General features: G+C 61.1%; 1 protein-coding gene across 2 annotated transcripts; it reads left to right on the top strand.

The window, feature by feature from the left end:
• The first annotated feature begins 1,503 nt into the window (after nucleotides 1-1,503).
• Nucleotides 1,504-27,395, top strand: PFKL (phosphofructokinase, liver type). 2 transcript variants are annotated; one of them, XM_036445349.2, is made up of 22 exons: nucleotides 1,504-1,663; nucleotides 7,388-7,461; nucleotides 12,651-12,728; nucleotides 13,445-13,634; nucleotides 14,360-14,525; nucleotides 15,259-15,303; nucleotides 15,557-15,665; nucleotides 15,904-15,999; nucleotides 16,753-16,845; nucleotides 18,845-18,970; nucleotides 19,869-19,933; nucleotides 20,293-20,356; nucleotides 21,861-22,007; nucleotides 22,337-22,407; nucleotides 23,191-23,278; nucleotides 23,806-23,958; nucleotides 24,722-24,886; nucleotides 25,235-25,296; nucleotides 25,491-25,602; nucleotides 26,270-26,413; nucleotides 26,450-26,589; nucleotides 26,851-27,395. In XM_036445349.2, the coding sequence occupies exons 1-22, from the start codon at nucleotides 1,579-1,581 to the stop codon at nucleotides 26,996-26,998; spliced, it is 2,421 nt and encodes an 806-aa protein (XP_036301242.1). In that variant the 5' UTR covers nucleotides 1,504-1,578; the 3' UTR covers nucleotides 26,999-27,395. The 2 variants fall into 2 exon arrangements, with proteins under 2 accessions (XP_036301242.1, XP_036301243.1); XM_036445350.2 differs by having other exon boundaries at nucleotides 26,270-26,369; nucleotides 26,484-26,589.
• Nucleotides 27,396-27,793: the final 398 nt, after the last annotated feature.

Genomic DNA, 27,793 nt, shown 5'->3' on the forward strand with positions numbered 1-27,793 from the left:
CCACAGGCTGACGCTCTATCCACTGAGCCAAACGGGCTAGGGCTGTGGAGTTACTTGTTCACTTTCTACCTCCAATGCACACCTTGTCCCCGGGGGCAGGAATGTCCAGAGCCGGGCACAGGGCCCACTGGCAGGCACCACCAGGATATTTCATTATTTGAAAATGAAATAAACGTCCAGTATTCAAGGAACATTTTGAGAAATAATGTTATAGCCACAGACTGGGGTATTATCCAGTCAATAAGAATGACAGCACAAGCTTGATGGGTAAACATAGATAAGTATGACATTATATTTACTTAAGTATATATGTATGCACATATAGGCTGTGTGTATATACACATACATATATATAGAGGTGTATGTAGTCTACCTATGTATAAAGAAGAAGTGTGTGTGTGTGTGTGTGTGTGTGTGTGTATATATATATATATATATATATATATTTATATTTACATACATACATACATATAGAAACAGAGGTGTATGTACTTAGTCTATCTACTTAATAGGAAAAAGTATGTGTGTGTATTTATATTTAGAGAATATACACAGTGTTGAGCAAAAATAGGTTTACATTTGTGAGTACTCAAAACAGAGTTTACTCTTTTTAAAATATATATGTATTTTATAGATTTCTTTTACAGAGAGGAAGGGAGAGGGATAGAGAGTTAGAAACATCGATGAGAGAGAAACATCAATCAGCTGCCTCCTGCACACTCCCTGCTGGGGATGTGCCCCCAAACAAGGTACATGCCCTTGTCCGGAATCGAACCTGGGACCTTTCAGTCCGAAGGGCCCGATGCTCTATCCACCGAGGCAAACCGGTTAGGACCAGCGTTTATTCTTGTATTATGTTTCATTAATTATTGTTTTATTTTCCATACGAACAACTGTAAATCTCCTTTTGCCCCACCCTGCATATAGAGAGGAGGGAGAACATATGTAGGAAGAGAACATGTGTGTGTGTGTCTGGCTATGCTAAGGCCACACTTTCTAACACCTTGGAAAGCTCCCGGCTGGGTTTGGGTTTAACGGCACCTGGACGATTATGGAATCCAGTGTTTCCCAAACTTCTCTCATGAGGAGAATCACCTGCTGGAATTGTTAAAATACAGATTCCTGAATTCCAGCTAAGAAGAGCTAAACTAGAATTTTTGGGACTATGTAGGTAAAATTGTATACTTAACTAGTGCCTGAGAGAAGTTTGGGAAACACTGGAATAGACCTTCAATAAACGGGTACCTGGGTGAGGCGGGACCGGCTTAGAAACCTAAAACGGCTGCCCGAGGCTCTCCACCGTTGCAGATCCACACTCGTGGGGTTCTGGCTCGGGCGTGGTTGGGGGATTCAGATCCAGGGGGCAGCGGTGCCCACATGCCGAGCGGGGGCGCTGGACCCCTTCCCCGGCCGCTCGCTCCGCGGGCGTGGGCGGCGGTGACCTCACGCCGGGGCGGGGCCGGGCCAGGCAGAGGAGGGGCCTGGCCGGGCGGAGGCGGGCCGGGCCGGGCGGAGGCGGGGCCGGGGAGAAGCGGCGCGCGGGCGGGCGGAGAGCGGGCCATCCGTCTGGGCGCCGCCATGGCCACCGTGGACCTGGAGAAGCTGCGGATGTGCGGGGCCGGCAAGGCCATCGGGGTGCTGACCAGCGGCGGCGATGCGCAAGGTGGGCGGGGAGCGGGGAGCGGGGAGCGGGACCCGGCGCGGGGCGCGGGCGGCGGGCGGGGGCGTTCCTCTGCTCCGGGTCCCTCCGCGGCACCGCCACCCTCCCCGGGACCCGGAGTCCACGGCTCCCCCGGCCGCGATGGGCCTCTGGTCCCCGATCCTCCCCCCGCGCCCGGGGGCCGCGTACGTGCCGCGCGCCACGGCCCCGCGCTCCGCCCCTCCCTGCGCGCGGAGGTGTGTCCGCGCCGGCGAGGCCCGGGGACTCCGCTGGGGACACCGCGCGGCGGGCGCCGGGCTGGCCGCTGTGCCCCGCCTGCCGGTCCGGAGAGCCCGCGCCCCTGCCCGGGGCATCTCTCCGGAGACCTGCTTTCCTGCAGGCCGTGCTGAGCGGCGCCGGTCCCCGCAGACCTGGAGAGCCGGCTCTTCCTGGTTCCTGCAGCGCGACCTGGGGACACTTCCATTCCCCCTGCCGAGGCCTCCAGGGCTGCTCTGCTCCTGCCCACTCACTCCCCATCCTTCCAACCATCCATCCATCCATCCATCCATCCATCCATCCATCCATCCCTCCATCCCGGCTGGCAGGGTGGGTGGCATGCCTACCCAGAACAGCTCCTCACGCTGCTGTGAGGCCTAGTGGGGAGAGGGGACCTCGGGAAGGCGCGCTGTCTGGGGCTTAGGGAGTTTCCTGTAGCTCAGACTTGTTCTCACCCCTGAACAGGGGAAGCCCAAGGTGGTGGCCTGCCAAGGCCCTTCAGTTGGGGCCTGGCAGAGCTGAGCGGGTGCCCTGCCTGGGGGGTCTATTCCAGCATCTCTCTCCCCCCCCTCCCCTCTCCCCTCCTGGCAGCCTGGTCTTTTCAGCGTCTCTGACCTGGGATGGCCAGTTTGGCACCTGTTGTGCTGGGCCATGTGGATACACTCTGAACTTAAAAAAAAATTATATATATATAAAAAATTGATTTTAGAGAGGAAAGGAGAGAGAGAGATAGAAACATCAGTGATGAGAGAGAATCATTGACTGGCTGCCTCCGGCACACCCCCTACTAGGAATGAAGCTTGCAACCCAGGCCTGTGCCCTGGCTGGGAATCGTACCCGGGACCTTTTGGTCCATGGGACGATGCTCAATCCGCTGAGCCACCATAGCCAGGAATACATACAGCCTGAGCTTCGGAAGAGCCTTAGGTAGATCAGGAGCAGGACGGAAAGGCACAGAGCCAGCACCCTCCAGCTGCACAGTTGGGCTTGACCTGTCTCCCTCCAGATTAGAGGGCAGACACACACCTCCATCCCTTCCTCACTCCCCCCCCACCCTGCATTTCCCCCCCCCGACTCCCCATTCCCCACTCAGAAGGGAGAAGAGGCATTCACAAGCCAGGGAAGGCAGAAAGCACGGCCCTCCCGCAGATTCAGGTTGAACCCTCGGGGCCCGGTCTGGCTGGCAGGCAGCGTGCCCGTCTGCACGTCCACGGCCCCTCACGGCCAGAGCACTTGCTGCCAGTTCCTCCCTAGGGCATGGCGAGTGAGCCGGGCTGGGGTGAGCGGGCTTTGGGGTGAGCGGGCTTTGGGGTGAGCCGCTTGGAGGGTGGCCTTGGGGAAGCATCATCCTGGGAGATTAGACTCCCAGAAAGGACACACCCTGAGAGGGCTGGACCCACCTCGCCAGACAGGCCCCGAGGCCCGGAGGCCCCAGAGGCCCCCAACCCCCATGGCTCTTGCAGGCAGAGCGGTCCCCACCCCGGGCTCCTGTCTGCACAGCGGAGACAACAGCGCCCAAGGGGATTGGAAGCATAAATGACAGGCGTTTAGATCAGGGTGTGAAGCCTTAGTGGTGGCCCTGGTGCCTCCCACAGGACGGGCAGTGCTTCCTGGACACGGCTGGAGGGTGGCCGTCCGTGCACCTGCTGGCTGACAGGCCTCTCTCTGCAAGTGTCACCTCTCCCCCAAGCCCCGCAGCCCCACTCAGCTCCCGTGTGCTCTCTCCGCTGGCAGCGTGGTAGCCATGGTTTCTGGTTGGAGCTGCACCGAGGAGGTGCACAGACGCCCCCAGCTTAGGGCTCTGCAGTCCCGGGAGGAGGGTGTCTGCCTTCCTGGCCCCTGTGTGTCCTCCTTTGTCCTTTGTGTGGCCTCCCTCGTGGGTGCTGGGCTGACAGCAGCTGGGGTGGGTGACAGCTTACCTCCCAGGTGCTACCGTCTGCAAATGTATGCAAATCAGCCAGCCTCACGGAGCGAAGGGCCAGACCTGGCTCCTGGTTCAGGCGACGTTGACCAGCCCTGTGGCCCGACCCAAGCACTTCCCTTGGGCCTCAGTTTCCCCTTTTGTAAACAAGGAGGAGGAAGAGGAGGCAATCCAGGCCACCTGGCAGGTCCCTTCCAGTCAGCCTGGAAGTGGCGTCCTCTGCCCGCTTGGGGGCCTCGCTCTCCTTTTGACCACAGGAAGTGTCAGTGGAGGGACAGCCGTTGTTCAGAGATGTCAGAGGACTTTGTGCAGGAGGAACTAGAGACTTGTCAAATAGCCCGGCTTGTCCACTCCTCCACCCCTCGGTCACCCCCTGTGGGGCACCCCCTCCCAGTCCCCAAAGGGCAGCCAGGACCTGCCTCTTTCCGGTGATCAGGAGGACATCGAGGTCCTGTACCTGCAGGTGAGGATTTCGCTCCCTGAGTCCCCTCCCATCGCGTATGTCCCAGCCAGACTCTGTGTCTGCATGCCACCTGTCACCTTGCTATATGCAGTGCCCTGCTGAGTCCGGCAGCGTCTCATGATCGCTGGGAGCTACTGGGACAAAGTCACTCCAGTTGCACTGTGGACTTCCTCCAACCGGAAGTCATGAGATGGGCCTCCTTGGCCCTCTGTGAGGGGCATGGGGCGAGGGGCATGGGTCGCATGCCCCTTCAGCCGGTACACCCAGCCACTCCCCTACCTACTCTTCTCACTGGCCCAGGGTTTATTTTGAAGACAAAAAGCAGATGAAAGGATCATTTAAATGCCTTTTAAGAAGGCTACGTACAGTGAGGTGTACAGGATAATCCATGCCCTCGGCTGCCGTTTCCATGGCATCCGGTTCTGGGCTAACCGTCTGAGAGTTTTCACTCAACATTGTCTGGTTTTCCCCTCTGAGGGCTGACAATGTTTCCCTAACACAGGGCTCCCTCGTGGCTACCAGGCTGGCCAGTGAGATGGCGCTGGCCTCAGTTGGGTGGGTGACTGGAGAGGCATCTGGGTTGGACGGTGGGACTGAGTCCCTGGCCACTGACTCCCACCCCCACCCGCTGTCCGCACCTGTCCCAGCTGTGGCCGCCTCCTGCCTGCCAGAGGTGGGGCTTGGACCTTGAGCTTGCTGCGGTGCACAGTGGCCTCACCAGCAAGGCGGCTGGGAGAGGCAGATAGTCTAGAGTGAACCACTTGCTGCCCGGTCAGGGCCCCCTGGGGTGGGGGTTGGGAGCGAGGTGGGGAAGCTTTACTGCTGTCTCATCTTCCTCTGAGCCCCCCACCCCACTGGAGAAGCAGGGGCCAGGGGAGCCTGCAGCCCTCGGACTCTCCTGACCTCAGCTGCAACTGATCCAGGTTCCTGGGGCACCCCAGCTGTCTGGGGTGCTCTCTGGGCTCCTGCCCCCAACTTCAGCCTCCGCTATCCTAGTTCCATGCATTTGGGTCACATGAGACATTCACAATTTCTTTAGAATAGGGGTTCTCTGACTTCACCCCAGCGTGGAAGCTGCGAGTGTGGTCTCTGTGCTCTGCCTGCCCTGGTGTCTGGGTGCCCCAGACGAGGGGAATCCTGGGCACTGCATGTGGGGCTGTGGGTGGGCACAGGGCGGCTCACTGGAGGGGTTGGTGCCCCAGCTTCTCATCTGTAGACAGGGACGGTGCACATGCCTGTCTGCTGTTGTAGGAGTCCGGGGTCCTGTGCCTGAAGGGGCCCTGCCTGCCACTGGGTCCTCCTGAGGGGCTGGGAGGCCCCCTCACGCTGTCTCATTCCTGCTCGCTCCCCCAGGCCCTGCCTTCCGGGCTGGAGACCTGGAGACCAGGGAGATGGGCGTGACAGGATGAAGGTCGGGAGTCCTCACGTTGGAGTCACCGTGTGGACCACACATGGTGTTGGGACCCTGGAAGCCATGGTGCCCCTGCTGGATGCCCAAGCAGATGGGCACCGCCAGGGACTTCAGGGACTGAAAGACAGGGGTGACTGGGGTGCCTGGCCACACAGACATTTGCATAGACCTCAGGGAAAAGGCTTTTGAAAGCTTAGGGTCAGACCACAGGATGAGCCCGGGCGCTCTGGCTCGGTGCCAGGGACAAAGGCGGGGGGGGGGGGGGGGGGGGGGGGGGCGGGGACGGAGCAGGGAGGTCCTTGGGGAGACCAAGCACCGGTCTCCTGTGATCTGGCCCTGGACGCAGAGTCAGAGGACGGGACCCTGGGTGGTGACCATTCTTTGTTGTTGTTGTTAATCCTCCCCTGAGAATAGTTTTCCCACTGGTTTTTAGAGAGAGTGGAAGAAAGAGTGGGAGAGTGGGGGGAGAGAAACATCTATGTGAGAGGGACACATGGATTAGTTGCCTCCAGTGTGGGCCCGGACGGGGCAGGGGATGGAACCTGCCACCCAGGCACCTGCCCTTGACCAAGAATTGAACTTGAGACCCTTTGGTCTGTGGACGGACACCCTATCCACTGAGCCATCTGGCCAGGGTTGTTGCTGTCCTTCTTTCTTTCTCTCTGAAGACATAGGGTCCCCGTCTGCCTCTTTTTTCAGAGCCACCGGTGTCTTTGCGGCGTGGACTCTTGGTAAAGAAGGTTTTGGTCAGTGTGGGGGCTGGGCCCACTCAGGATGCCCACACTGGGGTCAATGACCAGGTACCTGACCTGGCATGCTCCAGGCCTGTGGCAGCTACAGTCCTGGCAGTCTGGCCACCTGGAGGCCTGTCCCCTGGGCGAGGCCCCAAAATGCTCTCAAAACACGGAAGGGGGCCCTCACGTAGGGCCACTCCTGGTGCTGAGCCTCTCGAGGGGCCTCCCATGAGGGCTTCGTCCCGGCTACACCTTGTGGGGGGACCGCAGGTGACACCTCTGCCCTCCTGGGGCCTCGGGACCGGCTGTGAGGGAAGGGGCTGAGGCTTCTCTGAGCTCAGAACATCCCCATGTGCTGCCTCCTCCGGCACCACGAATGTCCCTCTTTCCAAGGACCTGATCTGCAGGGAAATGCTAGGCCCAAGGGCCAGGCTATGGGGAAACGGAAGCGGGTGGCCCCCTCAGCCTGGCAGCCCCCCTGAGTGTGTGTGCGAGCAGGAGGGCCAGAGTGCCAGCCTGCTCAGCCACACTCCCTGAGGCTGCCGACCCCCAACACCCCATGCCCTCGGGTCGTGCCCTCTTCCTGTTTCACAGAGCCCGCCCTCGGGGGCCTGGGGCAGGGGCTGATGCTCAGGGTGCTCCTGAGCTGCCCCCAGGGTCATGGTCATAGTGGAGGCTGAGGGGGCAGCAGGGGCTCGATGAGGCCGGAAGTGTCGGCTGTTTGCACACACCTGGTGCCCACACTCGGGCTGCGTGAGGCCTGGTTGGGTTTTCCTGGCTTAACTCTGGGCAGCTTATGGCCGAATGCTCCAAAGCTAAAATGACTGGGTTCACCCGGTGACCTGGGACTGGACCTCCCCGTCCTGGTTCAGCACCTCCTGAAGAGGATGGTCCAGGGTCCAGACATCCGTGCCCTGACCGTGTCCCCCTGACTCCCTCCCAGGTATGAATGCCGCCGTCAGGGCCGTGACGCGAATGGGCATCTATGTGGGAGCCAAGGTGTTTCTCATCTACGAGGTAAGGCCAGGCAGGGTCCGGGCCCCACACTGGGGGTGGGGGGGTGGGGAGGGTGCTCCGTGCTCCTGGGGATTGAGGGGGAGGGTGGGGGACACTTCCCTGTCTCACAGCGGTCATTGTTCAACTACTTGAGGCTCGGGCCTAGAGGGAGGCGAGGGTGAGGAGGAGGCAGAATGGGAGGTGAGGGTGAGGAGGAGGCAGAATGGGAGGGAGCCGGGCCCCTGCTCTGGGGTGGGGTGAGGAGCCTTCCCCCCAATCTGGGTGCTTGTGACGTGGGCCATGTCCCTGGGAGATAGGGGGTCATAAAGCTGCTGTCCTCCTGTGAGGCTGGGGACTCAGCCCCCACCTGTCGTCCGGTCCCCTTCCTTCCTCCAGCCCCCACATCCCTTACACACAACGCTGTGTGGATCACCCAGGTAACAAAGGCAAACAGCCCCCTTGGACGAGTGGCAGAGTATTCTCTTTTGTTCACACCAAATTGGTGCCCCCTTTGTCTCATGCCCCCAACCCCCAATCCCTGTGTCACATTTGGGGCTGACCTGGTCACGGACACACGAATTCCTCCATTGCCTTGTGGTTTTCTGGAGGCGCTGTGTTGTTTTGTTTTCACTTTTTAGGCAACCAGAAGCGAACCCCAGCCTCTCTCTCTCCCAATGCCTCCCCCTCCCCCCTGTGGACTGTCCCTGCCCTCTCCCCTGGCCCCAGGCTGGGCCGGGCCACACCCAGCTCCTGCTGCATGAATGAATGAACAGTAATATGTAGGCCCCTGCCTCCTACAGGGCTCCACCCTCAGCCCAGGACTGGGGGGCTGGGACCCTGCAAAGCCCCAGGTTGTCTGTCATGACCCACAGGTTGTGAACCGCTGCTGTAGAGCCTAAGACCATTGGAAAACACAGATAGTAGTTACATTACGATTCATTAACAGTAGCAAAATTACAATTACGAAGTAGCAACAAACATAATCTTATGGTTGGGGGTCACCACAACGTGAGGAACTGTATTAAAGGGTTGTGGCATTAGAAAGGCTGAGAACCACTGATCTAGAGTCTTCTGGAGGATGGGGGTGGGGAGACTCTTGGGAGTGGCCTCGGATTGTGGCCTCCCGACAGGGACAGTGGGTCCAAGCCCTGCCTGAGGTTGCCCACATGGGACAGGTGTGCTCCTTCACTTCCTTGACCCTCAGTTTCTTCCCCTGTTAAGTGAGGGTACAGATTCACTCTTTGTGGGGATGGTGGGCACAAAGCTGATGGAGTGCTGTGAGTTGAAGCACTTTTCACAGCTGACAGCGAGAAGGGTTCTGTGAATGGGAATGGCTCTTATTCACCCGGGAGTCCTGGGCCCGTGGGCTCAAAGTTGACAGAGGAGAGCTGCCAGCACTGCCCTTGGCCTTCGGCCAGCGCTGGGCGGCCTGGGCGCCTGCCCTGGGGGCGGGGGAGGGAGAGGTGACACAAAGTGGGTAGAGGTGTGCAGAGACATTTTTATTTTTATTTTTAAAATAGTTTCATTGATTTCAGAGAGGAAGGAAGAGGGATAGAAAGATAGAAACATCAGTGGTGAGAGAGAATCATTGATCAGCTGCCTCCTGCATGTCCCACCCTGGGGATGGAGCCCACAACTTGGGCATGTGCCCTGACTGGCATCAAATCATGATCTCCTGGTTCAAAGGTCGATGTCCAGTCACTGAGCCGCGCCAGCTGGATGAGGGACACTTTTTAGAAGGTTCCAAGGCTAGAAGAGGAGGGCTGTGTCTGTGAGACTTTTTTGTAAATATATTTAAAAAATTTTTTCAATTACAATTGACATACAATATCATATTAGTTTCAGGTGTAGAGCAGGAGTGATTAGACATTTATGTAACTTATGAAATGACCACCCTGATCAAGCCACCCATCTGAACCCTACATAGTTATCACAGTGTGATTGTCTGCTGAGCCTGCCCTTGTGGAGGTGGTTGGCTGGTGCTTTGATGTGGTCTGAAGCTGTCCACTGGGTACACTAGCTCAGGGCCACCTGGGAGGTCAGGCCAAGGTCAGCCACTGCCTGGGTCCTGCTTGGGAACCCCCAGTATGTGTTACAACATAATCTGCAGATGGCTGCTACCTGTGCTAGGCTTGGAGGTGCTTGGGAGCGGCCAGCTGAGCACCAAGGCTGACTGCCACTAGTGCCTAGCCTGGGGCCACTTAAAGCGAGAGGTATATGCCTAGGCCAAACGCTGCTTGTTTGAGAGATTTCTAGGAAAATCTGAAGCATGAGCCAAGACAGGCTGTTTGTATGGAAAAGTCAGTGGAAATGGCTTCAGAGGGCCCGAAAGTTGGGTGGGGTGGGGTCATAGGGGATCACCAGAGTGGGGTGAACAACGTTCGCCAGGTTGATGGAGACTCGGATATGCTGCCCGTCTGCCGGCTCTGTGGTCAGGGGCTCAGCAAAGGAACCATGGCCTCTGCCAGCCCTTCTGTCCGGGAGAAAGCTGTCTTTGTCCAGCCCTGGATGGACAATTCAGTCCCCCCGCCCCCAACACCCATATGTACTGGTTGCCTTTTGAGCTGCAGCTCTAACCACTGAGCAAGCCAGCCAGGGCACCCTCCTGATTTTTTTTTTTTTTTTTTGCCTCCACATCTGAGTGTGGGACCAGCGTTCAGCGTCTCCATCCCTCCTACCAATCTTGACGTGGCTTTTTTCTCTATATCCTTAATTGTAGGACTTCTGTTCAGCTAGGTTTCGGGCAGTTCCGAGTGATGGTGGTTCTGTCGTTTGGTTGTAATTTCGATGTGGTTGTGGGAGGAGGCGAGGACCGCATTTGCCTTTGTCAACATCTGGACTGGAAGCTGTCATCTCTGTCCTCTGCCTTCTGAATTCAGCAGAAGTGACATTCTGGAACTTACAGGGGCTACCCCAAAAGAAGCCTAACACCTTCTCCCAGGTCCCTTAGAACGGATGTTTTTTTGGGAGCCAGCTGGCCTAGGAGAAGTCCAGTTGCTCTGAGGCTGCCCTGCTGAGCGTAGCCCAGGCTAACCATACGGAGACGTCGGCTTAGTGCCTGTCGTTCATGCCATCTTAGCGCAGGCGTGTGGTTTGGAGGCTGAGAAGCCCACGATCTGCCATCTGCCAGATGCAGAGCCAGGAAAGCTGGTGGCACAGGTCCCGTTCCCAGTCTGATTCCGAGGCCCAGGCACCATGAGTGCTGCTGCCTCGGCTCCAGCAGAGCTGTGTGTGAGGGACTTGGATTCGAGCTGGTGTGCCGTGGCCAGGGGCCAGGCTGGCGCTGTGCTCGGCTCTGTGCCTGACCCTGGGCTTTGCAGACTGAGCCTGTTTGTCGCTGCTTTGCCCCAGGCAGTGCCTGCTGTGGCTTTTCAGGTCATTTTCCTGTTTTTCTGTGCTGGGCTGGTGGTGGCAGGGCTGGCTCATATCCTTGTGGCCAAATCCCTTACCAAGGGTGAGGGAGGGGAGGAAGGAAGAGAAGGGCATAGCCTGGCCTAAGCCAGGGAAGGTAACGTGGTGGCTCCCAGCCTGGGGGTCTCACTCCTCCTGTGGCCCCGAGCACCTTCTCCTAATTTTGGTTCCTGGAAGGATGGGCACCTGCCTTGCCAACTCCAGCAGGCTGTGGGGCTGGTGAGGGGACCTGTTATGTCCTGAGTTGAAGAAACATTTCCTCTGGGGACTTCCCTGCACTCTTTCCTGGGTAGTGCTCCACCTCCACCCAGCGGCGGAGCATTTGCTGCCTCCAGGACCTCGCTGCCCAGGACCCTATAGGCCTAAGTGACAGAACAAAGGTGGGACAGCCTAGACTCTAGGCCCTAGAGGGAGGAAGCAAAAGAGAGGTAGATGCCCAGAGCCAAGCAGGGGCAGTGACTTATCTACTACTTCACTGGAGGGGCTGGAGGACTGCCTGGAGGAGGCAGCCCTGCTCATCTCAGCAGGGGGGGGGGGCCCTGTCTTTTCACCGTTTGTAAAATGCGCCTGTCCTCTATCCAGACTGTGTAAAGAACTCCCACTGATAAGGAAGGAGTAGTCATGTGACAGAGAAAACCGACAGGACACCTGACCAAGCTCTTCTCAGAGACATGGTCCAGACGATCAGTGGCTTATGTCATAGAAAAGCAGCAAGTGGCCTGGCCGGTGTGGCTCAGTGGTTGAGCTCTGGCCCTTGACTCATGTACCAAGAGGTCACGGTTCAATTCCCCATCGGGGCACATGCCTGGATTGCAGGCTTGATCCCCAGTAGGGGGCGTGCAGGAGGCAGCCAACTGATGCTTCTCTTTCATCAGTGTTTCTATTTCTCTCTCCCTCTTTCTCTAAAACTCAATAAAAACATATATTTAAAAAACCCCCACAAAACAGTAAGTGGTCGCTGGGGAAATTTAACACACAACCAACTGCAGGGACCCACTGCAGACCCCGGATGAAGACTAGCATGGCCGGCACTGTGGGCTGGAGCACCCAGAAGCCCGGCTGCATGGCTGGCGGGTGAGGAGGTCAGCACAGCCCAGCGGGCGCCACGTGAGCCCCTGCCAGCTGCTCAGGCACCCAGCTCTCTGGAGCCCTCTCGCAAGAAATATGTGCATCCTTAGCAGCCGTATTTCTAACAGCCTTAAGCTGGAGACCTTCCCCGTGTCCGTCATTGGTGGATGGACCACGGCTGGGGCGCACACAGTGGCCTGGGGCGCAGAGCAAACAGACAGGGCTGTGCACAGCGAGGTGGGGCCTCGGAGACTCCAGGCAGAGGGAAAGCCAGACACACAGAGCAGACACTGCTGTCACTTCTACGTCTAAGCGATGCCCTTAGGAGGCAGGACAGCTGGTTCCTCCTGGTTCCTCCTGGTTCCTCCTGGTTCCTCCCCTTGGAAGGGCAGAGCGCTGCGGGGCACTGCCCTGGGTGTGGCTCTCGAACCCTCGCCAGGTGGGCCACCTGTGACGGGAGCACAGTGCCCTGTGAGTCACACTCTGTAACAAGTAGCTTCTCAGCCTCACAGAGGCTCCGGGAGGCCCGCCTGGTGTCCTGGCCTCTCCCCTGGACGGTGGGCCACCCCCGGCTTCATTGTCCAAGGCCCCGGGGCCTCGGTGGCCAGGACCCAGGAGCCTGCTTCCTGCCGGATAGGGCGTTGGCCGGGTTCCCAGCCTCCTGCTTGTGGACAGGGGTGCTGTCCGGCTGCTGTGGGTGCCTGTCTCATGCCTTTGCTCCTCGGTTTCAGGGCTACGAGGGCCTTGTGGAAGGAGGCGAGAACATCAAGCCAGCCAACTGGCTCAGCGTCTCCAACATCATCCAGCTGGTAAGGCCTGGGGAGCCCTCTCCACCGTGAGCACATGTGCACGCATACAGACACAGGCAGACAGATGCACAGACGCGCACAGACTGTGCACAGAAGCGTACCCGTCCCACGGGGGCTGGCTCCAGGCTCACCCAGCCGTCCGGCTGCCGTGGGTTGTGCAGTGGCAATGGCCCTGGGACACCTCCACTGCAAGCGTTCACTCCGCGCTCCAGCTCAGGGTGCAGGGAGGAGCGGACACTGGACATGGCCTCCCCTTCATCACCGCTCTGACCCGCCCAGGGACCGAGGCTCAGGTTTCCCTCCAGCTGCCTGAGGGCAGGGGCGGGCACCTAGCTGGACCAGGACTCCTAGGAGTGGTGGTTTTTGAATCATGTCTCTGTGGGGAGACCCTCATCCTCCCACAGAGCTGGGGCGGGTGCAGGCACTGGTCACCTGTTTACCCAGGCCAGCAGGCGACAACAGCCAGTCATTCTCATGAGCCACAAATGGGTTAGTGGGCGCCTTGGTTACCTTTTTTGAACTTTCCAAGACAGACAAGTGGATATTCTCCTCCTGGAATATTCCAGGAGGAAGGCCTGGGGAGAGGGACCCCTGCCCAGGCTTCTGGAGGAAGCCCTGGACTTCACCCTCTCAGTTCTGTAGGGTCCATCCACACCCTCCAGTACCAGTCCCTTCTGCTGCCTTGTTGGCCAAGGCTCCCCGTCTCCTTTGCACAGGGTGGCACCATCATCGGCAGTGCCCGCTGCAAGGCCTTTACCACGCGGGAGGGCCGCCTGGCAGCAGCTTACAACCTGGTCCATCGCGGCATCACCAACCTGTGCGTCATAGGCGGGGATGGCAGCCTCACGGGTGCCAACATCTTCCGCAGCGAGTGGGGCAGCCTGCTGGAGGAGCTGGTGAAGGAAGGTGGGTCCGCGGCCAGAGCCGGCTGGGAGGGGAGTGGGCAGGAGGGGGCGGCTCGGAGGCCGCAGCACCTGCCTCGCTGCTGGTGGGCAGTGGGATAGGCAAGATGAAAGGGAGGGGCACACTGCCTGGCTGCTGGCCGGAGGAGTGGGCCTGGCCAAGGTCAGATGACCCTGGGCAGCTGCAGGAGCTGTTGGCTGGGTTTGGCTGGTAGTGAGTCAGTGTTTGAGCCGGAGCCCCTGGAGCCCAGCATCAGGGACCCCACAGGCAGGGTGGACAGCAGTCCCAGGCCGACTCACCCCTTGCCGTACGGACCGGTCTTGTCTGTCATGGATTCCGGACATGGGTTACGGACATTGTCATAGTTGGCAGAAGGGTAAGAGTTAACACTTGATCACATCCCAGGCACACAGTTGCAAGGTTGCCAGTCGGAAAGACTTTTTGGGGTTCAGTCTGTGCCTCTCGTGTGGAGCCGGGAAACGGGGTGCGGTCACCCCGAGGCTGCCCTGGAGGTCTCCTGCTCGGGGCGTTGAGTCTACACTCAGCATTAGGGGTTCTGTGGCCCCTTCCCTCTTGGGAGTCCGACTGCAGGACCTGGGTAGGGGGAGCTGAGCCTGGGCACCTTCCTGGGCCACACTGCCTGCTGGACGGGGAGGGGGTGAGAGGTGGGGTTTCTTGCCCCCCACCATGACCCGTGGGCCTCAGCTGCCCCCGCTGCTCCTCCCCAGGCAGGATCTCAGAGAGCACCGCTCAGACCTACTCCCACCTGAACATCGTTGGGCTGGTGGGCTCCATCGACAATGACTTCTGTGGCACCGACATGACCATCGGCACCGACTCGGCCCTGCACCGCATCATGGAGGTCATCGACGCCATCACCACCACCGCCCAGAGGTGAGCAAGGCCCGGCCCCCACGGGCCCAGGTGGGCAAGCGAGGCGGCAAGCTGGGATCCTTCCTCCTGGGAGGGGCGGGGCTGCCCTCTGCAGGGTCAGCAGGGGCCCCGGGAATTGGCACATCCCACAGGGGGTCATCCGACGGCTGCTGGCCAGTGATGGCCAGGCTGGGCAAGGGAAATGGCCTTCAGCCCTCGGAGCAGAGGTCAGTGAAAACCAGCGTGAAGCCGAAACCGGTTTGACTCAATGGACAGAGCTTTGGCCTGTGGACTGAAGTGTCCCAGGTTCGATTCCGGTCAAGGGCATGTAGTTTGGTTGCGGGCACATCCCCAGTAGGGGGTGTGCAGGAGGCAGCTGATCGATGTTTCTCTCTCATGGATGTTTCTAACTATCTCTCTCTCTTCCTCTCTGTAAAAAGATCAATAAAATATATATATAAAAAAACAAAATAAAAAACAAAAAACAAAACAAAAAACCCTCAGCATGAAGGCTGATCAGGAACCCAAGGCCACAGTTTGCTCAGACACGTGACCACCGTGAGAATAAGAAGAGTGGTCTGTCCGGCTGCTCTGGTGTCGGGTGTCGCCGGGCACCCCCGAGGGGAACGGGGCTGCTGGAGCGTGGCTTGGCCCCTGGGGCTGGAGGGAAACTGGTCCTGCTGGCCTGTGAGGCCGCCATGCGGCTCAGCCCGCAGTCTCCACACTGACCTTTCGCTCTGCTCTGTGCCCACAGCCACCAGAGGACGTTCGTGCTGGAGGTGATGGGGCGGCATTGCGGGTGAGGGGGCCCTGGCCAGCTGGGGGCGCGGGGCGACGGGGAGCAGAGCCAGGGGGTGGCGCCTCCATGGCCCCTGGCCCAGGGCAGGTGCTCATCTAACACTGGGTGTGTGCTGGCTGGGGGGTGGGGGGTCGGGGTGGGGGTCTCTGGGGCTGGGTGCAGGGAGGACAAAGGAGGGAGGCTCAGGTGACTCGGGTCTGGGGTTCGGGGTGCTGGGTCCAGCCCTGAGCGGGTGGCCCCTCTGCTCCTCTAGGTACCTGGCCCTGGTGTCCGCCCTGGCCTCTGGGGCCGACTGGCTGTTCATCCCCGAGGCGCCCCCCGAGGACGGCTGGGAGAACTGCATGTGCGAGAGGCTCGGCCAAGTGAGTGGGCGGGGCGTGCTCACCTGTACCATGTGCCTCCCCCTTCTTCCCTGCTGCCCCCCAATTCCCAAGCCTGTGGCAAGGACCCCCCCACCTGCCTCTCCCCGCCTCCAGGAGGGCCACAGGGTCCCTGTCGACCCCTCCTCACGGGGGTGTGGTCCCTGCGGTGTGGACCCCGGGAGGGTGGGTGTCGGGACCGGTGTCTGGGGGTGCTGAGCCCCCGGTGTCTCTGACCCAGACCCGAAGCCGAGGGTCCCGGCTGAACATCATCATCATCGCCGAGGGCGCCATCGACCGCAATGGGAAGGCCATCACCTCCCGCTACGTGAAGGACGTGAGTGCAGGAGGGCCCCACGGCGGCCTGGATCGTGTGGGTGGGATGGGGTGGGGCTCGGCGGGTCGGGCTCCCTTTATCTCCTGCCCCCAAGCATCTGCTGGGCTCCTTCCCCCCTGGAGGGCTTCCTCAGTGACAGCAGCTGTGTGTGTGTGTGTGTGTGTATGTTGGGGGGTGCCTGGGCTTCCTGAGAAGCCTGGCCCAGAGGCCAAGGTTCCCCTGTACCTGTTGGGGGCCCCCGCCCCCTGGCTGCTTTTCACTGACTCCCTCCTGAGGCTGAAGGCCAGGTCCCTTGCCTGGGCCTGGCCGTCACCGACCAGCAGCCGTCTCCATGCAGACACATTCCCTGCAGGCCCACCCGGGACTCTGTGTCCACACACTCACACGGGTGACATAAACACACACACACACGGAAATACAGCAGACACTCACACGGAAACACATACGCAGACATACACCCTGTGTATGGAAATACCTCCACACACTCACGTGGAAACGTATACAGGGAAACACACACTTGTGTACCCAGAAACACACCCACACAGAGAAACACACGTACCCATCCTCCCGTGTACACAGAAACCCATCTGTGGGCATGAACGCTGGGCCGGGACCCTGTGGGGACCCTGACATGCCCGAATCTCTGAGGCCTGGTTGGGAGGGACAGGGACAGGGTTTGGGGCCAGTGGGGTGGTGAGACAGTGGAGGTGGGCAGCCAACCCAAGGACCCCCTTCTTCTCTCCCAACGAATAGCTGGTGGTCCAGAGGCTGGGCTTCGACACACGTGTGACCGTGCTGGGCCACGTGCAGAGGGGAGGGACCCCCTCGGCGTTCGACCGCATCCTGGTAGGTGGGGCTCTGCTCTGGTCCCAGTGTGTGTGTGTATGTGTGTATGGGGGGGAGGTGGAGTGGGGGGCGGAGTGGCATGCGTGGTGTGTGCGAGCATCTCCTCGCTGTGCGGGTGCTCATGGGTGAGATGGAGCCGTGGCCCCTCCGTTTCTCTGTGAGGGGGATACGCAGACCTGGCTGGGGACCCTGCCCCCTGGGAACGGCTGTGGCAGGTCCCTGGGAGAGGAGGGCGGGGTGCACGGGGGCCAGGCCTGTGCAGGGTCCTCCTGGGGTCCGAGTCTGGTGATTCCGGGTCCAGCCCATAGCATAGTTCCTATCCCGGGGGCACCGGGGCACTGGGGAGGAGGGCGGCCTGGATCCTGACCTGAGGGTGCCATTGCCATTCTGATTCCTGCTGGGCCCCTCATGTCCTCTGCAAAGTGGGAATCTCCTTGTAGACAATGGAGACGGGGCCTGGCCAGGGGCCGCCCCATGGGTGGTTTGGGCACCCCCATAACGTGCCTGTATGTGCGGGCTGGCCCCTGTCCTTGCTTGAGGCCGGATCGTCTGCTCTGCTCCTCGGAGGGCTGAGGCTGCTGTCCTGCCCTGAGCAGCCATGGCCTCCTCAGTCCCCCATGAGCAGTGGGGACACTGGCTTCGGACGGCCTGGCCCACCTGGCCAGGCACCTCTATGTGAGGCCTGGTAGACGCTCAGGACAGTCTCCTGAGGGGTTTGGGATGTAAGGGCCAGGCCCTGACCCTCCACCAAGCCTGACAGCAGAGATGGCGGGCTGGGTCTGGGCCTCCCTGGCCTGCAGGAGAGCAGGCTGGCTGCCGTGTCGTGGGAGCCTGTGGGAGACATGAGGAGACTGAGGACAGTTGGTTCTTGCAGCCAGAGCGACAGTGTTTTCGCTGGTCGCTGAGCCCAGTTCTGCAGGGTGACACCTGCACGCACACTGTGCCGAGTTGTAGGAGAGACGCCTGAGCTCAGGGAATCCCAGTCTTCCCTAACGAGCTGCAGTGTGGTACAGAGCGGGACAGGAACTTTCTTCTGTGGCTGTTCCTAAAACTTACTCCCAAGACGTGCAGAAATCCGGATGCCGTCTGTGGGAGCAGCAGGAGGCAGGGACCAGCCGGCCATCTCTCACGGAGCCGAGCTCAGCCTTGCTTTCTTTCTTTTTTCTTCTTCTTTTTAAAAAAATATATTTTATTGATTTTTTACAGAGAGGAAGGGAGAGGGATAGAGAGCTAGAAACATCGATGAGAGAGGAACATTGACCAGCTGCCCCCTGCACACCCCCTACTGGGGATGTGCCCGCAACCAATGTACATGCCTTTGACAGGAATCGAACCTGGGACCTCTCAGTCCTCAGGCCGACACTCTTATCCACTGAGCCAAACCGGTTTCGGCAGCCTTGCTTTCTTGCACACCTGTCTGTCCGTCCCTGTTGGCTGTGCCAGGACCCGCATTTGTGATTTGTCCCCACAGAAGACAGCCTCTCAGTGGTTTAGCTGGCCAGCCCACCAGCCCATGTTCATCATTTACACGCACGCAGGGCAGCCCTGACGTAAAGGCATTAGAAACCCCGTCACAGGAGAAAGAGCCCAGGAAACCTGGCTCCAGTCCTCGCCCTTCCCGCCAGGCTGAGTGCCATGGGTGAACAGCGTCACCCATGAAGGGCCGGGCCACACCCTCCCTGAGACCCCGTCAAGTGGTGTCTGGATGGGCTGTTGTGAACAGTGGTCATACGAGGTCACTATTTCTGTCGCCCTTTGTTCTAGAAGCTTTGGCCAATGTGTGTTGGGGGATTCTGAAAATAGAGTGTTTGTGCCTGGTGTGGGGGCTGGCTCAGTGTGGCCCTCAGAGTGGAGAAGGGCCAGGCGAATCTGTATGTACATGTGTGTGCACGTGTGCGTGCATGTGCCTGTGTCCGTGCGCGCGCGCATGTGTGTGTGTGTGAGCGCACGCACTCTGAGTGTGGACTGCGCCTGCTTGAGCCCCGCTCCTCCCCCGCAGAGCAGCAAGATGGGCATGGAGGCGGTGATGGCGCTGCTGGAGGGCACACCGGACACCCCGGCCTGCGTGGTCAGCCTGTCCGGGAACCAGTCTGTGCGGCTGCCCCTCATGGAGTGCGTGCAGGTGGTGAGTACACGGTCTGCGGTCTCCCTGGCTCCCCTCGTCCCCCAGAGCTACCTGTCCTTCCAGGCCTCTCAGGGCTCCTGCAGGCTGCCGGCACAGCCCCTTCCCGGCCTCGCCTCCTCCTGTGTCACATGTCCCGGCCCCCTGGGTGTGCTGCCCCACCCCCCACACGGGCCTCAGGGTGTCTGAAGCCTGCAGTCCTGGGGAGGGGAATGAGCGTGTCCCCCGCGTGGGACAAGCTCTGAGAGAGGGGGAGCCAAGCTGTTGTGTGTTTTATGGGGTCACTTAGCTTCCCGGGGCCAGTGGCCATGGACCGACCTTGCAAACTGGGTGGTTGGGGGTAGGCATTTGGGGCAAAGATGGGAGGGAGGAGGAGCGGGTGGCCGGAGCCACTGGGTAAATTCTGGCAGACGGTGTGGCTGGAGTGGGAGCCACTGGAAGAGTGGGAGGGGAGAATAGAGGCTGAGGGGCTGGATATGGGGATCTCGCCCTGGCTCCACAGGTTTGGGGGACCCTGCAGCCAGGGGAGGGTGGGATGAGAGGGCACACGAGTGAGAGACCGGGCTTCCCTGATGCTTCTCTTGAAAGAACCTCCTGCCATGATTTCCACCTGCTGGGCAGGCTGGGCGTTGGCTGTGGGCCTGGGGGCCAGATGGGCCTCAACCTCCATTCCCCAGTCCCCCTGGGTGGGGCCCCAGGGGCTGAAGAGGAGCGAGGGTGGCCAGGGAGGATGTTGGCCAGGCCAGGGAGGGCCCGCTTGGCCTCGGCCAGCTTTCCTGATCGCTGGCCTTGGCAGTGACCGCTGCTGGGACAGGATGACACTCTGGGACAGGGCCACCGAGTCAGGTGGCTGTGTGTATGCTCCAGGCTCCTCCTTCAGTCTGTGCTTTTCCTCTTTAAGACCAAGGAGGTGCAGAAGGCCATGGATGAGAAGAGGTTTGACGAGGCCATCCAGCTCCGTGGCAGGTGAGGGCTGTGTGGGCTCGCCCCACGCAGATTCCGGGCGGGCTGGGTGTGAGTCCTGGCTTAGCTGAGAGGGATTGCGTGTTTTATGGGGTCTTGCACCGTCCAGGGATGGCATCTGGTCCAGGTTTGGGGGAACAAGAGAGAGGAGGTGGGGTGCACCATGTCCAGCTCCTCATGCTTAGTTGTGTGATCATGGGCTGTGGCTGTAGGCTGGGACTGGGTTGTGCCTGTGGGCTCTGGCTGTGGACTGTGGCTGTGGGCTGGGAGTGGGCTGTGGGCTGAGGGCTGTGGCTGTGGCTGTGGGCTGGGAGTGGGCTATGGCTGTGGGCTTCACGGTGCATGGCCTGCTTTCATTCCAGGAGCTTTGAGAACAACTGGAACATTTACAAGCTGCTTGCACACCAGAAGGTCTCCAAAGAGAAGGTGAGGCGGTGTGAGCGGCAGAGCCTGCGGGGTCAGGGCCTGCCCCTGGGGAGCAGAGAGCTCTGAGCTGGCTCCGCTGGGCTGGGCCCCTCCCTCCTGTGCGGGGGCTGAACTGTGAGCTGGGAGGGTCAGGCTCAGCCTCTGCGGGACCAGCAGATGTCAACCAGCCAGAGTCTGGGCCTGCAGGTTATGGTGGCCGGTTGCTTATCGGACAGATGCAAGAAACTAAGGCCCGTAGACTTAGCTCAGGAGAAAAGGGATCCGACATTCATGAGCCCTTCAGGACAACTACGAACCTGGGGTGAGGGTGACAGCAGGGCTTGTTTCGGAAGTCCTGCGGGGCAAGGACAGGGTCCCCTTAACACAGTGTTGGAGGGTGAGGTCCTGGATCTGCTGTCCCTGGAGCCTCAGCCATGCGGGGGCCGACAGGGAGTGGCCGCTGCCTCTCGGCAGAGGCTGTGGGGTTGGTAAATGCCTGTGGCCGTTGTCACTAATGTCACCAGTTTGAGGGCATCCCTGCAGAGTGTGTCCAGCCTGGGGTGCTCATCGCCCTCTCTGCCTCTCCTTTCCCAGTCCATCTCTCCAGACAGAGTGGGCTGCACGTCCCCTCCCGGAACTGGCTGGGGTGTGCCCACCTCTGGGGCAACGGGACACTACCAGGGCCCGCTGGAGCCACACTGCCTGGCGAAGCCCTGGCCACGTGTGGCCACAGAGCACTCGGCATGAGGCCAGGTTCTAAGGACAGTGTGGGAGATGGATGTGAAATAGCCTGTTAGTCATTACTTTCTTTTTTTATAACACGTTTATGTGTTTTTGTTTTTTTTAAAAATATATTTTTTTTGATTTCAGAGAGGAAGGAAGAGGGAGAGATATTGATACAAACATCCCTGATGAGAGACAACATGGATCGGCTGCCTCCTGCAAACCCCCCACTGGGGAACAATGCCATAACTTGGGCATGTGCCCTTGACCGGAATCGAACCTGGGACCTTTCAGTTCGCAGGCCGGCGCTCTATCCAGGAGAGCCAAACCGGCTAGGGTCTGTTAGTAATTTCTTACATGGATTCCAGGTTGAGGTGATACTGTCTTGGCTACATCAGGTTAGATTAGCCCGAGTAGTGTCACCTGCTTCTTTATGCTTAGTGTGGCCTCTCTCTGCTTCTGTACCACTCACCACGGACGTGGAGGTGCTGGATGCTGACCCCTGAGTGTGGGGTGATAGCCGGGGCCTGGGGCAGGAGTGGACTCTGGCCTGACCCGCCCTGCTGACACCGCAGGGCCCTAGCCCGGAGCGACCACATCCTGCTAATGCCTGTGGCCGGGCCTGCAGGCTCTGAGCGCGGCCTGCACCGCGGCCTGTTTGCTCTTCATCGGGAGCTCGTGGCGCCCTGAGGACAGATACTTGTCACTCCGGGGGGGACGGCGGCCTCTCGGTGACTTTTGTGTGCTTGGCCGTCTCTCCCGGCCTGTGCTCATGCTCCTGTCTCTGTCCCCTTCTCCGAAGACCCAGTTCTCCCTGGCCATCCTGAACGTGGGGGCCCCGGCGGCCGGCATGAACGCGGCCGTGCGCTCCGCGGTGCGTTCTGGCATCTGCCAGGGCCACACCGTGTATGTGGTGCACGACGGCTTTGAAGGCCTGGCCAAGGGTCAGGTAGGTGCCCGGTGGTGGGCGTCCTGGTCACTGGCTGGTTACTCCCCTCCCCTCCCTCCCAGCATGCTTACAAACAAACCAGGGCCCGGATGCCGAAACGCAGGGAACGGCCAGTTCAGGCCCCCGAGAAGACAGATCAGAGGATGAGGGCGAGGGGCGAGCTCCCCGGGGAGGGGGAACGGGTCCACGCTAGCTGCCTGGCCCAGGCTCCCGGGACCCTGCTCTGTTCCCCTGTGGGCACGCTGTCCCTGAGCACAGGTCTGTCTCCTGAGGTGGACTCCGCTAGCACCTCTGGCCTGTCCCCTTGAAGCTGTGCCTCCCTCCCGCAGGTGCAAGAGGTGGGCTGGCACGACGTGGCTGGTTGGCTGGGGCGTGGAGGCTCCATGCTGGGCACCAAGAGGTGAGTGGCTGGCAGCTGGCCGCCATGGGCAGCTGGGAGATCCAGAGTGTAAGCTCAGCCGGGAGAAGGGGGGGCTGTACGGGGAAACCCACCTGGGCTCTTGGCTAGGTCCCCCTTGTGGCTGGTGACCTGCCAGGGCATGCTATAGAGCCCCCTGCCTGGCTGAGGGCTCACCTGCACAGGGGGTGAGGGGCTCCTCCATCACCTGACAAGTGCCTGGCAGGGGCACTAGCAGGCCCCCTGCCCCATATGCCTCAGGCACTGAGCCTCTGCTTCCCCCTGTAACCAGGTCAGAGGCAGGTCAGACGCAGGTCAGAGGCAGGTCAGGTGCAGGTCAGGTGCAGGTCAGAGGCAGGTCAGAGGCAGGTCAGACGCAGGTCAGACGCAGGTCAGAGGCAGGTCAGATGCAGGTCAGACGCAGGTCAGAGGCAGGTCAGAGGCAGGTCAGGTGCAGGTCAGGTGCAGGTCAGAGGCAGGTCAGGTGCAGGTCAGAGGCAGGTCAGGTGCAGGTCAGGTGCAGGTCAGGTGCAGGTCAGGTGCAGGTCAGGCAGGTCAGGTGCAGGTCAGGTGCAGGTCAGAGGCAGGTCAGGTGCAGGTCAGAGGCAGGTCAGGTGCAGGTCAGGTGCAGGTCAGATGCAGGTCAGAGGCAGGTCAGAGGCAGGTCAGGTGCAGGTCAGGTGCAGGTCAGAGGCAGGTCAGGTGCAGGTCAGTGCAGTGTGTGTGCTTTCTCCCGGCCTGGCGGTCTGGCAGACAGAGTGTTTGTCTCACTGTCTGCCGCTGTAGGACGCTGCCCAAGAGCTACATGGAGAAAATCGTGGAAAACATTCGCCAGTACAACATCCACGCCCTGCTGGTCATCGGGGGCTTCGAGGTGAGGGACCGCAGGGGTGCCGCCTGGGGTGCTGAGGTGGCCCTTCCGGGACCCACCTGCAGGGAGGGTCTTGGCAGGGTCCCAGGAAAGGGGGCTTTGGTTTTTGCCTTCTCTTGAGGCTTCAAAGTTCAGATGAAAGCTGGCAGCGCAGGCGCTGGAGGGGGGCGGGGGGGGGAGCAGCAGGAGCAGGGGGAGGAGGACCGGCGGGGCAGCTCTGGCTGAAGGACGGAGCAGTTTGCAGTCTGGCCCCTGAGGCGGGAGTGGGGCACTCTGGGCAGGAGCACTGCCGTGTGGCACGGGTGCTGGCAGCCCTGGTGACTGGCCAGTGTCCTTGCTCTTCCCCGGAGGAGCCCGAGCCCCCTGCAGATTGCAGGGAGCGGACCGGGGTCAGGGTAGCCCCTGCAGGCCTCCTCCTTGTCCTCCCCGGCCCCCGCTTTCCCTGGCCCAGGGGGCTGTGGAGCTCCTGGGTGGGGCCCGTTCCCCTGCCCCATCCAGCCTCTCTGGTCCTGAGCCCCCGCCCTCCACAGGCCTACGAGGGGGTGCTGCAGCTGGTGGAGGCCCGCGGCTGCTACGAGGAGCTCTGCATCGTCATGTGCGTCATCCCAGCCACCATCAGCAACAACGTGCCGGGCACCGACTTCAGCCTGGGCTCCGACACCGCCGTCAACGCCGCCATGGAGGTGGGCGGGGCCTCCTGGTCCAGACCCCAGGGGCCTGTGTATTCTGTGTCCTTCTGCTCCATTCCCCCCCCCCCCCCTCTCTCTCTCTCTCTCTCTCTCTCTCTCTCTCTCTCTCGTTTTTTTTTTTAATTTATTTTATTGATTTTTTACAGAGAGGAAGGGAGAGGGAGAGAGAGTTAGAAACATTGATGAGAGAGAATCATCGACCAGCTGCCTCCTGCACACCTCCTACTGGGGATGTGCCCGCAACCAAGGTACATGCCCTTGACTGGAATCGAACCTGGGACCCTTCAGTCTGCAGGCCGACGCTCTATTCACTGAGCCAAACCAGTTTCGGCCTTTTGCTCCATTCTCTATGCCTTGCTATAATTCCCTTCCACACGCTGAGCTGTTCCGAGTTAGGGTTATGATGTCACATGATCATTGGCACCCACGGGCACGTGTCCCCCAGCCCCTTGTTCACAGCCACCTACCCTGGCAGCAGTGACCCCGCTCTCAGGTCAGGGGAGACCTCTTAGCGATGCCCTGGCTTGCACCTGGGAGGAGCCAGCAGTACCCCTGTCGTTCCCAGGGGCAGAACCTTCCCGGCTGAGGCCGTGGAGAGCTTGTGGTGAGGGCCGCAGAGCCCTGGGCACGTGGGGGGTGGGACTGTCCTGGCCTCGTGTGACCCTCAGTCAGCTTTGGGGGGAGATCTGGTCCCCGCAGCAGAGCGGGTCCCGGTTGCCCCCCGGGGAGGACCCTGACCACCCCCGGCGCCCCCCAGAGCTGTGACCGGATCAAGCAGTCGGCCTCGGGGACCAAGCGCCGGGTGTTCATCGTGGAGACCATGGGCGGCTACTGCGGCTACCTGGCCACCGTGACCGGCATCGCCGTGGGGGCCGACGCCGCCTACATCTTCGAGGACCCTTTCAACATCCACGACTTAAAGGTGAGCTGAGCCTCAGCCGCCTCCGTGCGCGGGGCTGAGCGGGTCCCTGCTCGGACAAGGAGCCACGGCTCAGCAGGCTGGGAGCTCCCTGCCTGTGCGGGGGGCTGGCCCGTGGCCCTGCACCCCTTTCTGTGTCCACGTTGTGGCTTCGTGGCCTCATGGCCCAACCCATACCTCTCAGCGCCCTCTGCCACCCCAGTGCTCCTCCCCCATCACCCCTGGGCCACGTTGGCTCCCGCTTTTAGTCAGTCTGGAATATTCCTGCCGGGACAGCCTGCCTTCTGGCTGCAGTGGGGCCAGTGCTGGCTGCTGCCCGGGCCCCGGCTCACGTGTCACTCCCTCCTGCAGGCCAACGTGGAGCACATGACGGAGAAGATGAAGACGGAGATCCAGAGGGGCCTGGTGCTGCGGTGAGGCTGCGGGTGGCCTGGGCCCCGGCGGGGGGAGGGTCCGCCCCAGCCTTGGCAGGTGCTTCCAGGCCCTGGCTGTGGGGTCAACAAGGTGGAGGTGGCCTTGGAGAGGAGTGGGTGGGGTCAGAGGCCCGGGGCCTGGCCCTGAGCCGGCCCCCACTTCACTCAGGCCCCCTCCTCCTCCTCTTCCCCAGAAACGAGAAATGCCACGATCACTACACCACGGAGTTTCTGTACAACCTCTACTCCTCCGAGGGGAAGGGCATCTTCGACTGCAGAACTAACGTCCTGGGCCACCTGCAGCAGGTACGGCGTGGGGGGCGCGGCCCCTGCCCACCCTCCCTCTGTGCCGGGTGAGGGGCCGGGACCCGGCAGGAGGAGGCCCACCTCTGTGCACATCTCAGAGGGGTGCCTGCGTGCCGGTCGTGGGCTGCTTTGTCCTCAGTCCCCCGGGCAAAGGGCTCCCATCCCATCACTGAGGTGGGGAGGCCAGGCTCCTGTCAGCTGAGGCCTCCCCACTAGCTAAGAGGGGTCAGGGCCTGGGCCCCTGTGGTCACCTCCACCGCCATGTCCCCACCCTGCATCAGCCTCCCAGCGGCCCTGCAAGGAGCTGGAGCTGTGGGGTTTCCCAGCCCTGTGCGAGGGCTGTGTGCACCCCGAGGCTGCTCTCCCCTGGGGGTTCCTTGCTCACGGGGACCTGCCTACCACCAAATGCATAGTCCCGCAGCGTCATCCCATCTGGTGACTAGTTAGCCCGCTCACTGCCGTGACCTCTCGGAGTGGCTTTTAGGCCCGATTTGAGGCGGAATAGGGACCAGGGGTGTCGCAGGCAGAGGGTGTCGTGTGTCAGAAACTGCCTGGAGAGCTCACGTGGTGTCACAGCGGGGCCAGGTTTGGGGACCTGTGGGGACTAGGCCTGCCTCGGCTGGGTCTGGGCCCTGCTGGACGGGGGTCTCACCCGCTGTGTCTGCAGGGCGGGGCTCCCACCCCATTCGACCGGAACTACGGGACCAAGCTGGGGGTGAAGGCCATGCTCTGGATGTCGGAGAAGCTCCGGTCCGTCTACCGCAACGGTACGGGGGGCGGCGGCTCGGCTGGCCTAGCCCCAGCCAGGCCCGGGGCGTGTGTGTGTGTGTGTGTGTGTGTGTGTGTGTGTGTGTGGCTGCAGCACATGCCTGTGTCCGCAGGGCGGGTGTTCGCCAACGCCCCCGACTCGGCCTGCGTGATCGGCCTGAAGAAGAAGGCGGTGGCCTTCAGCCCTGTCACTGAGCTCAAGAAGGACACGGACTTCGAGTGAGTGCCTCTGAAGTGAGGGTGGACCACGGGCCCCCGACTTCCCCGGGCCGGTGGGTCAGGGGCCAGCCGGACTGCCAGGCCCAAGTGCACAGGCGGCCTGCTCTGTCCCTGTTGCTGAGTCCATCCTGGGTGCGGGCCCCGGAGGGCCACCACCGCCATGGGCCACTCCTGTCAGGGGCTGGGCAGGGTCCAGGGTTCGGAGGAGGGGGGTGCGGTCCCAGGTCGGGCTCGCCCTGACCCGGTCCCACCCGGCCCCAGGCACCGCATGCCCCGGGAGCAGTGGTGGCTGAACCTGCGGCTGATGCTGAAGATGCTGGCACACTACCGCATCAGCATGGCCGACTACGTGTCCGGGGAGCTGGAGCACGTCACCCGCCGCACCCTGAGCATCGACAAGGGCTTCTGAGGCCGCCCCGCCCGCCCGGTGCCCGGCCCTCCCCGCCAGGCTGCTGCCCCGGAGCCTGCGGGCAGGCAGGCCGTGGGCAGGCTGTGGCCTCTCAGCCTTGCCCTTGGGGATCCTGGCCCCCACCTCCAGGACAGAGGACCCCGGGGTGCACACATTCCAGGGGGACATGGGCCGTCCGAGCTTGGACAGCACTGTCCTTCCTCCTTGGACCCCTGCATGGTCCCGAGTCTCTCCTCAGGCTGGCCCTTCACCCGCACCGGCCCTTCGGGCCCAGCGCCGTCTTCGTGCCAAGGGGTGCCTGTCCCCACGGGCATTGCTGGGACCCTTTTCCTGTGCACTGGACACTGGCTGAGCAGGGCCTCCCGTCTTTTGTAGGAATAAAATCACCAACAGAGGATGCTCTGTCTGCAAAGCAGGGCCCGCAGGGCTGGGAGGGAGGTCGGGCCTGTTGGTGCTTGGCATGGGGGTTGGCTCGGGGCTGTCCTCTGGCTCCGGGGCCGGTTTGGGTCTCAAAGACATGCGCCCCCTTCCCAGGATCGACACTGGCTTCCCAGGCCCAGCAGACCCCTCTCTGCCAATGCGGTGACCGGAGTCTCCACGGGCCCTGCCTGAGCCTCTCCAGGCTGTCCCGAGGGGTGGCCTGGGCCCCTTACCTCTGTCCTAAGGGGTGACCTGAGACCCCTCAGCCTTGTTTTGAGGGGTGACCTGTGTGCCCCCAGCCCTGTTCTGAAAGGTGACATGCCTGGGCCTCTCCCAGGATGACTTCTGAGCCTGGTTCCTGGGCTCCAAGTTGGA

This window comes from Pipistrellus kuhlii, unplaced genomic scaffold (assembly GCF_014108245.1).
Source record: "Pipistrellus kuhlii isolate mPipKuh1 unplaced genomic scaffold, mPipKuh1.p scaffold_m20_p_2, whole genome shotgun sequence".
In the NCBI taxonomy this organism is placed as follows: Eukaryota; Metazoa; Chordata; class Mammalia; order Chiroptera; family Vespertilionidae; genus Pipistrellus; species Pipistrellus kuhlii.

What these genes read in the sequence shown, in the direction of transcription:
- PFKL (XM_036445349.2), top strand. Translation starts at nt 1,579, where the DNA reads ATGGCCACCGTGGACCTGGAGAAGCTGCGGATGTGCGGGGCCGGCAAG. An exon ending in TGTGCGAGAGGCTCGGCCAA is followed by an intron (nt 15,666 to 15,903) that starts GTGAGTGGGCGG and finishes TCTCTGACCCAG; the next exon opens with ACCCGAAGCCGAGGGTCCCG. An exon ending in AAGAAGGACACGGACTTCGA is followed by an intron (nt 26,590 to 26,850) that starts GTGAGTGCCTCT and finishes ACCCGGCCCCAG; the next exon opens with GCACCGCATGCCCCGGGAGC.